The 18,672-nt window shown below is 33.0% G+C and overlaps 1 protein-coding gene across 1 annotated transcript in view; it reads right to left on the bottom strand.

The window, feature by feature from the left end:
- Positions 1–18,672, bottom strand: part of LOC149795586 (putative E3 ubiquitin-protein ligase HECTD2) — a 108,977-nt gene that overhangs the window by 21,560 nt on the left and 68,745 nt on the right. Inside the window, exons 12-16 of the mRNA XM_089965422.1 lie at positions 18,132–18,264; positions 17,193–17,281; positions 14,944–15,105; positions 3,579–3,653; positions 1,471–1,558 (exon numbers count right to left, since the gene is read on the bottom strand). Coding sequence (XP_089821548.1) covers positions 1,471–1,558; positions 3,579–3,653; positions 14,944–15,105; positions 17,193–17,281; positions 18,132–18,264 — 547 coding nt within the window. The remainder of the gene's footprint in view (positions 1–1,470; positions 1,559–3,578; positions 3,654–14,943; positions 15,106–17,192; positions 17,282–18,131; positions 18,265–18,672) is intronic.

Genomic DNA, 18,672 nt, shown 5'->3' with positions numbered 1-18,672 from the left:
TCCAGGGTTATACCAACTTAGCAACAACAAAAAAAATGTACATTACAAAAGTCTACTGCCCTAGAAAAGAAAAGCATAAAATAACTAAAGCCCACGTAAAATGAACTCTCTTTATTCAGCTTTCAGGCTGATTGCATTAAAATACTTTCAGCTGTAGCACCGGATAACATTCATGATGACATCTGAAACCAAATATAGTAAACTATTCAATTCACGGATACCTCTCTGATTGCTCAATGGTCCTATTGATTTCCACAGATGGATTATTTTTTGTAGTTCTATAAATTTATGGTACAGCTCTCCCTTGCAGTAGTCAGGGTCCCTAACTGCTGACCATGTTTGATGCTAAGCTGCATTATACTGAGAACCATAACAAGTCATTATATACTGAGAATAATGTAATAAGCCAATGTTATAGTGGGCTATATAAAAATGTTACATAATGGTGTTTTGAAAAAAAATGATAAATAACTATGTTTCACCTTGTTTTCTCTCAACCCATACACTGATACATTGGTGGAATTTGGTGATGGGGTGCATAATATTAACAAGTCATAAACAGAATCATGTTATCATGAGACATGTTATAAGGGGAAAATCTGTATGTGGCTAAAATGAAAACATGAAAAGAAGTACCCAACAAATAAAAGTAATTTCCAACAAATGAAAGCAGTACTCAACAAATAAAAATTATACCCACCAAATAAATGTAACATTACAGAAATAGTACACAACAAATAAAAGGTACAAAACATATAAAAGTAATACCAATAGTAGTACCCGACAAACAGAAATTGTAACCAATAACTGAAAGTGTTACTGAACAAATTAAAGCAGTCCCCAACAAACAATTAGTCAACAAACAAAACTGGTACCCAACAACTAAAAAGTGGTACCTAACAAATCAATGTAAATACGCTGTGCTGAGAGGTCAAATGATAATTTCATTAATTTCATCCAACTATTATCATAAATAGCTAGATTATCAGTTGTGACTGAGAAAGATCGTTACTAATGAAGAATTAAGTTAGCACAGTAAACGCAATCCAGAAAATGGTATACAAATTACATCTGTAACAGTTATATTTCTCCTCATACTGATTACATGGAAAATGACGAGGGGGCATTTGAATGAAAAACAAATTTAACAAAAATAATTACATTTGCTTGAATTTTTTTTAATCAATATAGTTGGGTAAAATTTCAAATTTCTTTTTAGGTAGACCAACTTCATGTTTTGCAAATAGATGGATCTGAAATAAATTAACTGGGGAAAATATACCTGCATGCAAAATAATCTAATTTATTTTATCCCTGTAATAAATCCAAATTAATATCACAGAGTACATTTTTCATAAAACTATTTTCAAAACTGTATTATTTCAAACACAATGGGTGCCTAATTTGCAATGATTTAATACAGAATTAAGTACTGTATTATTAGAGCATAATTTCCAGAGTGAGGCTTACCTTTTCTATTTTCATTTGTTACAGGAATGTTAGCACCATTAGGCTTCAAATCATGTGTTTTCACTGTATCAAACTCACTGGTTGATATCTGTAATTAGAAACAATAAATTAGCATACAGAAATTAGAGGTCCTAATACGAATTTTCATTTGAAATACAATATGTGCTATGCATACAAACTTTTGAGGACCTAATACGAGTTTCCATTTTAAATACAATAGTGTTATTCATACAGAATATAGAGGACCTAATACAAGTTTCCATTTGAAATACAATAAGTATGTGCTATTATCATACAGAATATAGAGGACCTAATACAAGTTTCCATTTGAAATACAATAAGTATGTGCTATTATTATACAGAATAAAGAGGACCTAATACAAGTTTCCATTTGAAATACAAGTATGTGCTATTATCATAAAGAATATAGAGGACCCAATACAAGTTTCTATTTGAAATACAATAAGTATGTATTACGCACACATAATATAGAGGACCTAATACAAGTTTTCCTTTGATATACAATAGGCATGTGCTATTAGCATACAGAATATAGAGGACCTAATACAAGTTTTCATTTGATAAACAATAGGTATGTGCTATTAGCATACAGAATATAGAGGACCCAATACAAGTTTTTATTTGATATACAATAGGGATGTGCTATTAGCATACAGAATATAGAGGACCCAATACAAGTTTTCCTTTGATATACAATAGGTATATGCTATTAGCATACAGAATATAGAGGACCTAATACAAGTTTTCATTTGATATACAATAGGTATGTGCTATTAATACACAGAATATAGAGGACCCAATACAAGTTTTTATTTGATATACAATAGGGATGTGCTATTAGCATACAGAATATAGAGGACCTAATACAAGTTTTTTTTAATATACAATAAGTATGTGCTATTAGCGTACAGAATACAGAGGACCTAATACAAGTTTTTATTTGATATACAGTACCGGTAAGTATGTGCTATTATCATAAAGAATATAGAGGACCCAATACAAGTTTTTATTTGATATACCATAAGTATGTGCTATTAGTGTACAGAATATAGAGGACCTAATACAAGTTTTATTTGATATAAAATAAGTATGTGCTGTTAGCGTACAGAATATAGAGGACCTAATATATATACAATAAGTATGTGCTATTAGTGTACAGAATATAGAGAACCTAATACAAGTTTTTATTTGATATACAATAGGTATATGCTATTATCATAAAGAATATAGAGGTCCTAATACAAGCTTTTATTTGATATACAAAATACCCTCTTTACTGAGCCTGTATATTATAGCGAATAAAGAGATAAAATGAAAGTAAAAAGAAACTCTAATATTGAGGACAATCAAGAGTGAACGGACATACAGATAGATGATGAGACAGATGAACTGAGGTACCAACATGGGTTACAGACACCGCCCAAGAAATTGCAAAGTCAAGCATCTGACAAGGTGGAGTACATTTTTAATAAGACAAGCTACAAAAGCAAAATGAGAATTTAAACTTGACTTCGATAAATTCATTTCCAATTCATTCAGATTAAGCAAAATGAAAGAAAAAAGGAAAGGAAACAATAATTTACAAAATCGGAATGCAATTCTGAGACCAAAGATGAAAAATGTTTAGGTAATAGCTGAAATTAAAACATGAATGGAATGCAAGCAGAATGTAAATGAAATGCAGATGTGGTGGAAATTATCCATTTCTGGGTCTGTATACATCAGTCAGAAATATTAGGAACATAATGAAATTAGTTGGCATTGTCCTTAAAACACTGCCTGATGCACTGATCACTTTTGAAATGTGTTGTAGGACAAAAAGAAAAAAAAGAAAATCAGAAAAACTTTCAGAGGCATTTCTTCCCCTGATCAGCTCTGATATGACCACATCGATTTAAGGAGAAACCCTAGATAGCTTTGTAGTGTCCCCTGACAACGCCTACAGTCAATTTCACCTATGGATACCTGAAAGAGACATATATCCCTAACCATCAGATTTTGTTGACTCTAAGCAACTCTGTACTGCTCCTTAACACATGTCCTCTGAATACGTATTGTCTTTGTAACAGGGCTTCATTGTTACATACCTGAAAGGTGATTCCAAAATCCTCCTCCACATTGCCGTCATAGTCCAGTAGATCCTGCAGCCCTTTAGCAACATCCTGAATAAGCACAGATCATATTATTCATTAACTGTGATCAACATCCTGAATAAGCACAGATATTATTTATTAACTGTGATCTAAAAAGGTATTGTTGTGAGAAACAGGATAAATATTCATAAATGCAACTGAATTACACTGAAACCTAGTCTAGAGACCACATGCCCCAAAAGACCATGATCTTTCAGTCCCTTTGAAAATTTCTAGATATTTTCCCTGCAGCTAACTGTGACCGGACATGAACTATCAATTATTGCATATAGTGACCAGTAACTTCTGGAGCTGAATGTACCTTACCTCCATTTATCACATGTACTTTCCTTTTTTTATATAAATAAATTTGCCAAACACTCAGTCTACCAATCTATCTACTCATTACTTGTGTGTGTGTGTGTGTGTGTGTGTGTGTAAAACAATTCCAACACATAGAATATGACTGGTTTCGCTTTATTGCTTCTTCAGACTGAATTCAAACTTAATTCAACATTATTGTTTATGTCATTAAATACAATGATATAAACAACATGACATAAACAAGATGATGTCATAGCTTCAAATTGTTATAATTTCTTGTTATAATCTTAAATGAATAATTGGCATGGAAAATGCATATGCCATATGGATCAATGACACTGGCATATATAAAAATACGTAAAACTGGATCATATCAACTGTCAAGTGGGGAGACTGATAATGTAACCCCGAGACTGGGATTTCCTTGTCTTGGTACCAATACAGAATATCTTTCTCACCCATTTTTTCCAATTAAATTAAAATAACCCTGCAACCTTGTAATTTATTCAGCAGATTCAAAAGACAGTATTCATCAACTACTGGGGGCCCCGTAGTGACCAAGTGGTCTAAAGCGCTCTCCGTTATGGATCACTGCCATCTCACCTCTGTCTGTGTGGGCTCGAATCTCGGATTCAGCCAATGTGGGTATGTGAGAAAGCTTGCCAGTAGCTTCTCGTGGGTCGGTGGTTCTTTCTGGGGTTTTCCTGGGTTCTTCCTCCACCATTAATACTGGCCGCCATGTATAGCCTATCATGTGCTGAAAAATGGCGTTAAACGCTACAACAACAACAACAATTCATCAACTACTATTACTGCTTCTCACTCTATATAAAGGTCATAAGGTTTTGTACTCTTTTATGAAAATCTTAATAATTATCTAAGCAGAATCTAGCTATATATGCCGCTCTTAGAATGGAAAATAATCAAGAAAAAATATACAATTTTTACGTGTTGGAATAATTGTGCAATGAGTGTCTTGAGCTGCGTGCTTTTCTTTATACTGTACATTAGGAATTATGATAAAGAGGGCAATGAGGTGACCTGTTGACCCTAAGTGCATAAGTTTTATGCATGAGAAAATAGAAACATAAACTCATTTGATGTTATTACTTTATTATCACATTTAATCAATGGATGCCATATGAAATTGACAATAAATAGTTAATATATTTTATACGGTTAAGTTTTAAATTTCATCAGTTCTAATTTGGAATACATAATATGGTAGGCAATGGTACAATGCTGTTCAGTACAACAGGGCTAGGCTATTGGTACAGTTCTAATGAAGTGGGTAGTGACATCAGGAAATTTCTAATTCATGACTTTCTTGAAATTTATATTTTCTGTCCTGGAAATATGGCAAGTGCTGCTATCACTAGTGCAATGATATACTACATGGAAATCATTTTGTGGAGTAGCATATGGACTAATGAATGAACAACTCTGGTTGGTAACTGCAATAGTTTTCATTTGCAATTACATTGTTATATTTGATTGAATTTGGGCGGATTGTGGGTGTTTGACAAAGTTAGAAAAAACCAGTGAGACATAACACATTTCTGGTTTTGCCAGCTTGCAGTAGAACTTGGTTTTGTGTGGCCAGTGATGTGTACTGCCCATGTCTGTAGCTCTGTCAAATAGCTCACCTTGTGTGTGTGTCTGTATCTGTGTGTGTGTGAACAGAAGACCCTATCATGTGCTTTAATATGCTTAGTTCAGGAACAAGCTTTCTACAGAGTCAACTAAAATTTCATGTTTAAAGCCCTAAAATCTTTTGGACTTGATAAAAATCTCCTTGTTTGCAAACAATAGTACTGATTTTTGTTGCATTGACAAATCTATTGAAAAATACCTATACTGGTTGCAAATGTATTGCAAAGCATCTGGAGCTAAACAAAATTTGTCTAAATCAAATGGGATTTTTATAAGTAAATCAAAAAATAGTAGCAACCATCACTTCGGTATCTCATGGATTTACAAATAAAAATTAGTAGGGTTCCTTTTCGTAAACAGATTAACCACCAACTACCACTGCAAAGAAAATCATAGGAAACTTCAAGACACCTTAATTCTACGGAAAAGCTTTCATCAATATGTTGAATGTTCTTCGTGTCATCCAAAACACTCAAGATAATCAAGGACATGGATGGACATACAGATGGACAGACAAGCACAAGCATGATTGCTGTGTCGAGTTTCCACCAAGACAGGCTAAAATAAAGTCATAGTTCAATAAACTAATAATTTGTTAATAAAAGCTAGAAAATTGTGCATCACACTGAGCTCAAGAACAGGATTTTTAATACAACAATAGTCTATCCAATTCCACCTCGAATATGCATATACCTCAATTCTTCTAAATTTTGCTCACGATGTGAATGAAATACAGCAAAACCTCTCAAGAGACTGTGGTTGATTGATTGTTATTTTTACGGCACACCAGCACTGTTAGGCTATTTAGTGCCATACAAAAGGTTATATGTATGATTATGTAAAAATGATAAAAAGTTTTATATCGACCAGCGATATCAAAAACCAAATAGCTGAATGAAAAATGATAAGCAACGGTAAAAAATAAAGCTTCCCGATCAACGGGGGATGTAAATGGCAGATGCTAATGAAGACAGATGAAAAGGTATTGAAATTAAGGGACAGTATATAAGAGACTGTGGTCTCCATGCACATATTTACTTATTATATAATATTGGGACCTGCCATGATAGACCATACTTTTTTGGCAGAATGGATGGTCTTTCAAAACAGGTTGTATTGTATATGATTTGTGTTTTCAATGACCTCAAGTAGCAAAACGACTGTGATTTTTGTTTATAGCTGCTAACTATATCCCAGATCAGACATTGCATTGTGCACTGACTATGCTGTATTGGCTCAATGCTGTTCATTGTTCTTACTATTTGAGTTGAATAGAATAAACCCTGTATATGGTACTGTATATTGTGATGGCAAATGTGGGACTGCCCTGTTCACTTGTCCTTTTACTGGACTTGAATGGTGTAAACCCTGTATCTGGTACTGTATAATGTGATGACAAATGTGGGACTGCCCTGTTCGCTTTTTCTTTTACTGGACTTGAAAGGTGTGAACCCTGTATCTGGTACTGTATAATGTGATGACAAATGTGGGACTGCCCTGTTTGCTTTTTCTTTTACTGGACTTGAAAGGTGTGAACCCTGTATCTGGTACTGTATAATGTGATGACAAATGTGGGACTGCCCTGTTCGCTTTTTCTTTTACTGGACTTGAATGGTGTAAACCCTGTATCTGGTACTGTATATTGTGATGGCAAATGTGGGACTGCCCTATTCACTTGTCCTTTTACTGGACTTGAATGGTGTAAACCCTGTATCTGGTACTGTATAATGTGATGACAAATGTGGGACTGCCCTGTTCGCTTTTTCTTTTACTGGACTTGAAAGGTGTGAACCCTATATCTGGTAATGTATATTGTGATGGTAGATTTTGGACTATGGTGTTTATGAGTTATCATTTGACTTGAGTAGTGTAAACCTGTACAGTCAAATCTGATTTAAGCAACCTATGAGTGATCAATGGTCATTTACAACCACAATCATTATGCACAGACTGATTTTCTTATATTAATGCACTGTCATGAGTGACCACTTGATTGTATGTGATTCTTAGGCAAAATATGCATTTCAACACTACTGTGAATAAATGCATCGCAAAAACAGATATAAAAATTACTGACTTTATGTAATCTTTTGTCGTAACTACAACTGCTAAGTAATGTCTGCATGCGAAACGCTGAATGTTTTAACCCATTGATACATAAAAAATAGAGGGGAAAAGCTGAGACTGGCGACCATTTTTGATAGATTTACAGGTACAAGTGGTATGACAAAGACCATATGCCACACTTATGTACTTGTTGTAAACAACAACTGTGGTTCCCTAGTGATCCTATTACGATTAACCATTCTGTCATTGAAAGATTAGCAATCATGAAGACAGATCATTATAAGGTTTGCAGCATTTGATCTGTTGTGAAAACCCACACAATGCCATTAATGTCATAGTGAGAGATATTCTCACCCTGCTTTCACTGCAGCGGGTGCTACCTTAATTCGTCTGACTGTGTGCTACCTTAAATCGTCTGACTGTGGAGTTACAGTAGATAAATGAATAATAGGATGAATAACATAATGCTATTCTCTCTTATTAAACTTTTGCTTTTTACAGATAAATTAATTCTGCAGTTACTGTGAAATCTATTGCTTAACTGATGTTAAGTCATTAAAATCCACATGCAAGGCCATACATGCCATAATCAAATATCTCATCATATGTTCTCCTTAGCTCATCTGTTACATTCTTTTGTTTATTGAGTGGATACATTTATTATTTATACAACAGGCGACTTTGATTTTTGCTTCTGACAGTCATAAATAAATTATTTAATAACTGTTATCATAGACTACCTTACACTTTATGGATAAGGTAAGTAAGTGCTACCTTATAGTTCCAAAACTTTGCAATTCATTCACTATAATGCCAATATACACTTTACAAAACTTCAAATAAAAATTATGTTTTTAATCTAAGTATTTTAGTGCCATATAATGTTTTTAAAATGAAGAATATTTTACTAAAAATAAAGAATACATGACTTTGTACAATAATTAAGATTTGTTTTCCATCCTGAACTTCAACCTTGAAAACAGGCCATATTGCACAAATCTGTTATGAGCAATTATATGCTTTTAGCAACTGCTTTTTGTTGGCCAAATGGGTGGTCTCTCAAGAAAGGTTTTGGCCAAATGAGTGGTCTCTCAGTAAAGGTTTAATTGAATCTGTTAATGTTACTGTGATGGCAAACCCTTGCTGTTCTATCATTTGATACGAATAGTGTAAACTGGTATCTGTAAATGTACAGTACCATGGCAGAAATGGATCCTTGCTGTTCTATCATTTGATTTGAATAGTGTAAACTGGTATCTGTAAATGTATAGTATCATGGCAGATCTGGGTCTATCTTGTTTTTTTCACCTATTATTTGAGATGAATAATGAAAACCTGTATCTGTAAAATAAATATCCTGGCAGATCTGGGTCTATTGTGGTAATTCTAGTTATTACAAGAGGAGAAAAGTTCAAACCTGATTTAGTTGATATTTAACGTGATTACAGATCTGAGTTTAAACTATTCAATACGCCTATTATTTGAAATAAAATGTGTCACCCTGTATCTAATAATGTATAACGTGATTACAGATTTGAGTTTAAGCTATTCAATACGCCTATTATTTGAAGTAAAAAGCATCACCCTGTATCTAATAATATATAACGTGATTACAGATATGAGTCTAAACTATTCAATACGCCTATTATTTGAAGTAAAAAGCATCACCCTGTATCTAATAATATATAACGTGATTACAGTTATGAGTCTAAACTATTCAATACGCCTATTATTTGAAGTAAAATGTGTCACCCTGTTATCTAATTATGTATAACGTGATTACAGATATGAGTCTAAACTATTCAATATGCCTATTATTTGAAGTAAAATGTGTCACCCTGTATCTAATAATGTATAACGTGATTACAGATATGAGTCTAAACTATTCAATACGCCTATTATTTGAAGTAAAATGTGTCACCCTGTATCTAATTATGTATAACGTGATTACAGTTATGAGTCTAAACTATTCAATACGCCTATTATTTGAAGTAAAATGTGTCACCCTGTATCTAATTATGTATAACGTGATTACAGATATGAGTCTAAGCTATTCAATATGCCTATTATTTGAAGTAAAAAGCATCACCCTGTATCTAATAATATATAATGTGATTACAGATATGAGTTTAAGCTATTAACTATGCCTATTATTTTAAGTAAAATGTGTCACCCTGTATCTAATTATGTATAACGTGATTACAGTTATGAGTCTAAACTATTCCATACGCCTATTATTTGAAGTAAAATGTGTCACCCTGTATCTAATTATGTATAACGTGATTACAGTTATGAGTCTAAACTATTCAATACGCCTATTATTTTAAGTAAAAAGCATCACCCTGTATCTAATTATGTATAACGTGATTACAGTTATGAGTCTAAACTATTCAATACGTCTATTATTTGAAGTAAAATGTGTCACCATGTATCTAATAATGTATAATGTGATTACAGATATCAGTCTAAACTATTCAATACGCCTATTATTTGAAGTAAAAAGCATCACCCTGTATCTAATAATATATAACGTGATTACAGATATCAATCTAAACTATTCAATACGCCTATTATTTGAAGTAAAAAGCATCACCCTGTATCTAATAATATATAACGTGATTACAGTTATGAGTCTAAACTATTCAATGCGCCTATTATTTGAAGTAAAAAGCATCACCCTGTATCTAATAATATATAACGTGATTACAGTTATGAGTCTAAGCTATTCAATACGCCTATTATTTGAAGTAAAATGTGTCACCCTGTATCTAATAATGTATAACGTGATTACAGATATCAGTCTAAGCTATTCAATATGCCTATTATTTGAAGTAAAAAGCATCACCCTGTATCTAATAATATATAACGTGATTACAGATATCAGTCTAAGCTATTCAATATGCCTATTATTTGAAGTAAAATGTGTCACCCTGTATCTAATAATGTATAACGTGATTACAGATATGAGTCTAAACTATTCAATACGCCTATTATTTGAAGTAAAAAGCATCACCCTGTATCTAATAATATATAACGTGATTACAGTTATGAGTCTAAACTATTCAATACGCATATTATTTGAAGTAAAAAGCATCACCCTGTATCTAATAATATATAACGTGATTACAGATATGAGTCTAAACTATTCAATACGCCTATTATTTGAAGTAAAAAGCATCACCCTATATCTAATAATATATAACGTGATTACAGTTATGAGTCTAAACTATTCAATACGCCTATTATTTGAAGTAAAATGTGTCACCCTGTATCTAATAATGTATAACGTGATTACAGATATCAGTCTAAACTATTCAATACGCCTATTATTTGAAGTAAAAAGCATCACCCTGTATCTAATAATATATAACGTGATTACAGTTATGAGTCTAAGCTATTCAATATGCCTATTATTTGAAGTAAAATGTGTCACCCTGTATCTAATAATATATAACGTGATTACAGATATCAGTCTAAGCTATTCAATATGCCTATTATTTGAAGTAAAAAGCATCACCCTGTATCTAATAATATATAACGTGATTACAGATATCAGTCTAAGCTATTCAATATGCCTATTATTTGAAGTAAAATGTGTCACCCTGTATCTAATAATGTATAACGTGATTACAGATATGAGTCTAAACTATTCAATATGCCTATTATTTGAAGTAAAAAGCATCACCCTGTATCTAATAATATATAACGTGATTACAGTTATGAGTCTAAACTATTCAATACGCATATTATTTGAAGTAAAATGTGTCACCCTGTATCTAATAATGTATAACATGATTACAGTTATGAGTCTAAACTATTCAATACGCCTATTATTTGAAGTAAAATGTGTCACCCTGTATCTAATAATGTATAACGTGATTACAGATATCAGTCTAAACTATTCAATATGCCTATTATTTGAAGTAAAAAGCATCACCCTGTATCTAATAATATATAACGTGATTACAGATATGAGTCTAAACTATTCAATATGCCTATTATTTGAAGTAAAATGTGTCACCCTGTATCTAATAATGTATAACGTGATTACAGATATGAGTCTAAACTATTCAATACGCCTATTATTTGAAGTAAAAAGCATCACCCTGTATCTAATAATATATAACGTGATTACAGTTATGAGTCTAAACTATTCAATACGCCTATTATTTGAAGTAAAATGTGTCACCCTGTATCTAATAATAACGTGATTACAGATATGAGTCTAAACTATTCAATACACCTATTATTTGAAGTAAAATGCATCACCCTGTATCTAATAATATATAACGTGATTACAGATATGAGTCTAAACTATTCAATACGCCTATTATTTGAAGTAAAATGTGTCACCCTGTATCTAATAATGTATAACGTGATTACAGATATGAGTCTAAACTATTCAATACGCCTATTATTTGAAGTAAAAAGCATCACCCTATATCTAATTATGTATAACGTGATTACAGATATGAGTTTAAGCTATTCATTACGTCTATTATTTGAAGTAAAAAGCATCACCCTGCATCTAATTATGTATAACGTGATTACAGATACGAGTCTAAGCTATTCAATATGCATATTATTTGAAGTAAAATGCATCACCTTGTATTTGCTAATTTATGTGATGGTAGATATGGGTCTAAGCCATTTACTGTATATACTCGCGTATAAGCCCATTCGCGTATAAGCCCATTCGCGTATAAGCCGACCCCTAAACTGAACAGGTATAAACATTAAAAAGTGCATGACCTGCATATAAGCCAACTTACAACTCTGAGGCATCTCAAGATGCACGAGGTAAGTTCTAAATGCATTCATTTAGGCAAACCTGTATTTAAAAAAATTACATGTATACTTATCTTGAGGTTGGTGTGCAGGATTATTACAAAGAAATGGTATAAACTTGTTTGAAAAGTAATATACTTAATTTTGTTTTCTTATTGTTTCTGCCTAATTTAGATTTGTGTATAATATGATTGAACGATGACAAGAATGTAGCAATCATGAGTTCCTGTAACACTACCTCTCCCTTTTGACTCAATTATTGTTTGTTTATGCCTTATTGCATTGGACATTTTATATCAGTGCACTGGTAATTATGTTTTGACTTTGCTTTGAAATTGTAAATACCTAAACTCATTAAAATGTAATGCCAGTATGACAGCACAACGAACAAAGAATATGGTTCGATTCAACACTCGCAATTAGGTTACTGATCGTATTTTCATAATGGGGTTACCACATGTACATTGTAGGTTTGATTACGCACTGAATTAATTACATCCTTTGGAGTCGAATAATGGGCACTATTGCGCCCAACTTTTATGATATCTCCAAAATACAATAATAAAGTTTCTCAAATAATACTTCGATAATTATGCTAATACCATAAAAGCTGAGTTGTTGTTTGCTTTGATGTAAGCAACCTTACACCATACCTGTCAACTTTCATGCTGGGAGGAGAAAAAAAAACTCCTGATTTTTGGGGTCTCTCCACGCCTACCTCCCGATTTCATATCTTCCGATTTGTACAGAGAACTCCTGATTATTAAATTAGGTCTTCGATTTTCATTTCTTTTAAACAAGAAAAGTCCTACATGTTCTGTTGTATCACCTGTGAATTATTGTTGTGACGAAAGAATTATTTTAGTATAAAGAATTCGTTTGTTCACTAAATAGAATGTTAAGTTTAAACATTATTCACCAAAATTAATGATTTTTTAACCTCTACAATAATACAAAAATTATATAAAAAAAAAGAACAAAAAATAAATAAACCACAACAATAAAATCATCCACAATTAATTTCAATCCCAATAATGATCACTACGAATGCTTTAACTCCATATGCTATAGCTCCATTCCCACAAAAGAAACTTACACGAGTGAACACCTGGCATTTTTGAACCGTATATACCAATGTTAAACTGGTATAATTACCAGTCAAAATTCACTCTTATCACAAGTCAGTTTCAGGGCTTTAATGATTAACTGGCCTGTAATGCTGTCGCAAAACGAAAGACAAATTCGCTGACTATCAACATAGGAGACCCCGAAACAACAATCTTTCCATTGTGTAGAAAGTTATGTTTGTTCAGCTGAAACACAAAACTAAAATTGATTGATGTTGATCTTAGTTGATCTCTATGAGAATTTTAGCCTTTATTATTACCACTCTCTGTGAACATGTAAATTATGATGGTTATGTGCCTTGTACAAATAAACGTGCGTACCTTTTTAAAAATATTACCTCAATTTGTAGGATCGCTTATATCACTGAAAATGAGTAACTTGTGAGCGTGTGATTCAAAGTAAATGAAACAGCTATTAAGGACTAGCTGAAATGTTATCTGGAACAATGCAATTTGGTAGAAACAATGAATAAAGCAAAATCTGCATCTATGTTTGGGAATAAGTAAGGATTTAAGTGACGCTATGCAGGCTTTGCACTTTGTAAGTGCTGTACATTATAGTTCAGCATGGTCTCCCTGGTAAACTCAACTGGCCTGCGAATTATGAAGTCTGTATTTACCTTTATTTAACTTCATGTTGGAGAAATCAGAAAATATGCACATGCAAAATAATAACAAAATCAGTCATAGTACTTTATAAAGTTTAATAATTGTTGGGTCACCGAAAGTTACTTTTTTACATGCCTATGTCTTAGGACACAGAAAAAATATTGTTTCATGTCCCAAGATTTACAGCCATTACAGTAGTCAACAAAAAAACCTAAAAACTGTCAAGTTTACACATTTGCCCGCGGATAAGCTGACCCCCCCCCCTTCTTCCAGGCCTTTATTTTTTCCTAAATGTTTCGGCTTATACGCGAGTATATACTTAATATTGGAAGTAAAAAGGTGTAAATCTGTATCTAATAATGTATAACATGATTGCAGACCTGATTCTATATGAGGTATGTCCAACCTTTTTTGGCTTGGGGCCAAAAGACATAAAATGCTTAAGAACAGTTCCTCATCACTAGATATGTAGATTAATTAAAATGCATATTTTCAATGCATATTTCATGTAGTCCATAGGCCATGGGTTGGACACACCTGGTAAACGCTGTTCTAATGTAAATATTATTTGTCAACCTGTATTTGTGAATACATAATGCGATGGCAGATCTGCGACCTTACTGTTAAATTTATTTCTCTTCTGAACTGAACAGTGTAAACCCATATCTGTTATGTATAAAGTGACTGCAGATCTTGGTCTTTGCTGTGCTCAGTTGTGTATGTTTTATACACAGTAAATTTGGTGTACTTACTGGCTGTACTTGTTTTAAGTCCTCAAGAGTGAGGTGGGTGGTGCCCACTGTAGCTCGTGGGTTGTTGTATGGCACCACAGCTGGACTCAAAAGTTTCTTGTAGCAGAATGCTGGAAACCTAATGTCTAGGATAATACTGTTATATACTGCCAAACCCATCAGCTACAGCAAGGTTAAGGAGCAACATGATAAAGTTCCATACATACACATCTATGAGTCAGTCAGGTCTAGAAGAAAACAACACACACCCTGATTTGCCATCACATAATGTGCTGGCAGATGAAGGTGTAAGTTGTTTGTTCTATTTATTAATCCTAAACCTTACAGACCCAGATCTTGCCAATGCATTATGCAAAAGCAGATCTGGATCTATGCAGTTTGCAGTAGGATCCAACTTAAAGGCAAGTACAAATGGTAAACATACAAAAACTTGATCATTCAATAATCTCCTTGGAGAGCTGGGTATTAGTTTCATCAACAAATGAAGCCTTACCATTATATTGTTGTTGTTGTTGTAGGGTTTAACGCCATTTTTCAGCACACGATAGGCTATACATGGTGGCCAGTATTAATGGTGGAGGAAGAACCTGGGAAAACCCCGGAAAGAAAAACCGACCCACGAGAAGCTACTGGCAAGCTTTATCACATACCCACATTCCTTACCATTATACATATTACAGCAGGGGAAACAGAAGCAGTGGTGACGTAAGAGCTATAACATAAGGGACTAGAAGGCAAATTTAATCAAAGGTACTATCTTCTCTTCTCCATACAAGGACTTTATGCACAAGAATACCATTCCATAAGAGACTATCGTAGGCTTCTAATACAGGGAGAAATCACTAACCCCTCATGGTGAAGTAAAGAAGTGAGAGATGACCGGAAAATCTTAATGAAATTTGAACATTATACCAAAGCAATGCATTGTAGTTTTGAATAATAATTTAAAAAAATTAATAAGATTAGTAGTATTAGTAGTACTAGTAGTAGTGGTCATAGAACTTGTACCTGCTGCCACTACTGCTGTGCTGTAAAATTATTTGTGTATGTTTTAATCATCTGAATTGAGTTAAATCAGCTCTCTTTTATTTAGGTTTACATTTATGGCCAAAACACTAATTGATACTTAAATATTATTTCGTATTAGTCATTTTCCATGCAAATAACTTGATACATGTTTTGTATATCAGGAAGTTAGATTCGTTCCATATAATTTCAAGCAATAACTGGAATCAGGTCACAATTAGTACTTCCAGTTCAGAATGTAGTTCTAGTCTATTTTTAGAACATTTTTTTCCTCTCTCTTTTTGATGGTAATAGAAGAGTTATATTTACACATTTTTGGTAGGGTTTAAAGGTAACTGTTTATTCTTGAGAATATGAGCTCAGGGTGTGGTTTTCCAAGTGTATTTTGGCAACAGTGCACAGTAAGTAATAAGGGTTTGGTGATGATCCAGAAGTGAAATCTGTGTTCTGTTTACATGCTGCTCTGTTGACAGTCCAGCCTCTCAAAAAAAATGCAGGTCAACCTTTGACAAGAACATCACTGTGAAGTCATCTTTGAAGGTATTTTAGATTAACATATAATTTGTATTGATTGTCACACAGTGGGAAGGTCAGTATTGAGAAACAAATGTAGAGAACATATAGTAAAATTAATTGTGTTCTATGTCCGACTGGTAATCAATCTCAACAGGAAGTAGCATTTGGTTAAACGTCTGAGATCACCCTTCTCCAATGAAAGCATCAAGCCTATGACTCTCAGTGGGTTACCCCACCAAGACCAATGCCACTGAATGAATAAAAAACTAGTGTCAATGAGTTCATTGATGAAATCACACAGGTTAACAAAGCCAATATATGTGACTTACCAGTCAAAGAATAAGTCCAATTTAAAAATAATTTGTGTGTGAGTGTTTGTGACTTGGATATTAACGTAGCTTTTAATAATTTTCAGTAATATCACTATATTGTCTTCAGTGTGGCATCTTATAGAGATGTCTATTACTGGGGCATTATGATGGAGACATTAAGCATCATGTCCCACCCAGCTGCATTTTACTGACACCAGGCCAACCAGTCCTAACACTAACCTCTTGATGCTGAGTGCCAAGTGAGGCCTAGTACCAAGTCTTTGGTATAACTCGACCAGGGTTTGAACCTGTGTTTTCCCACACCCAAGGTAGATGCTCAAATCTTTCTGTCAACCTGTGACTAAAGCATTCATAGGATAAAGCATGAAAGGATACAACACCAACTAGATTAAACTCCTGGTAGTTATCATCAGGTGCATTAATGAACCAGTACACTCCAGGTATTCTGCAGTATGTGAACATACCTGTAACAAAAAAAAAAAGATACTAATCAAAATACATCAACCAACTTATTTCTAATAGAGAATGAAATAGTATATAAATATATAAAACTTAATTTTCAGATATATTATGTTGATAATGAAATACTGCAATTGCAGTATATGTTAAACTGTTAAAACTCATGGTTTTAAACTATGTAACAGAAAGTGAAACCAACAATTTAAGTAAAATTTACAAGCAATTTATTTCCCATACAAAGTTAAAATTCATGAGACACTGTATTGTGAATTAAATTCCAAATAATCCTTAATGTGATATCACAAATCCAAAAATAAAGAATATTCCAAATGAATTCCAATAGTCTTGAATGTCCTGATATAACACAATGATGCAATGCAGAATGTCTCTGAATGAGTTTAAAATAATCCAAAGTAGTTCAAAAGTCAATGTTTACTTTAGTAATTCCAATGAATATTTTAAATAAATAATTCCTCTAGAATTATATCTGATGTCAACAACACAACTGCAAACTGATATTCCCATAGACTTATAATGAACAGGAATTATTTGTTTCTCAAATCTCTATTTATACATATTTTCACTTGACCTATATGTGAATCATTCCAGTGGAATATTCCAATTTATTTATAAACAAGACTGGGCCTAGAATGTTTTGAACTCAAATACTATGTAACATTTATATTTATAACCGCCAATCATGGACAAAAGTTAACTATGGAGACATTCTGTTTACAAGTTACAATCCTGGACAAAAGTTCAGCACACAATTAAAAGTACATAACAAAACAAACAAAATAAAATATAATCAAATCAGGTAAACCATTATCTTTAATATATCATAGCTTTTCTCACCATAGTTTTGTCTAAAAATCTGCCTGATCAGCAAAAGAAACCACTCTTTGGTTAATCCTCCCATGTCCAGACCAGGTTCCCCAGCAAAAGTAACCTTAAGTTTCTTCTTCAGGTCATGCTGTTTTCTGGAAATCTGGGGAGAAATAAGAATGTCGTAGAAATAAGATACACAAGAAAGAGAGAGAGAGAGATGGAGAGAGAGAGAGAGAGAAAATATAAACAGACAACATATGTAAAGTAAAATAAAGATCCAGAAAATTCCATGCTGCTATATAATGCAAAAGATGTAGAACCTGAAGAATATCATAGATGTGTCAGCCCCAAAAGGTCAAATCTGGAGACTTACAAAATTTTGTCAGAGTTAATTTTAAATCTGGAGGATTGTCATTGACCCAACCTTAGTATATATATCAAAAGGAGAAAAAATAGCAACATGAACAAATTAATGCATACAGTAAGACAAGCAACATCCTTACTCATTATCTAAGACTTTGAGAAGAAGCATATTCTTACTATGAGTTTGAAATTGAACACACATTCC

The sequence above is a fragment of the Sinohyriopsis cumingii genome, chromosome 7, assembly GCF_028554795.1.
Source record: "Sinohyriopsis cumingii isolate HCF-2022 chromosome 7, ASM2855479v2, whole genome shotgun sequence".
NCBI lineage: Eukaryota > Metazoa > Mollusca > Bivalvia > Unionida > Unionidae > Sinohyriopsis > Sinohyriopsis cumingii.
Note: the sequence above shows the minus strand (reverse complement) of the source record. Positions and strands in the feature narration are given on the sequence as shown.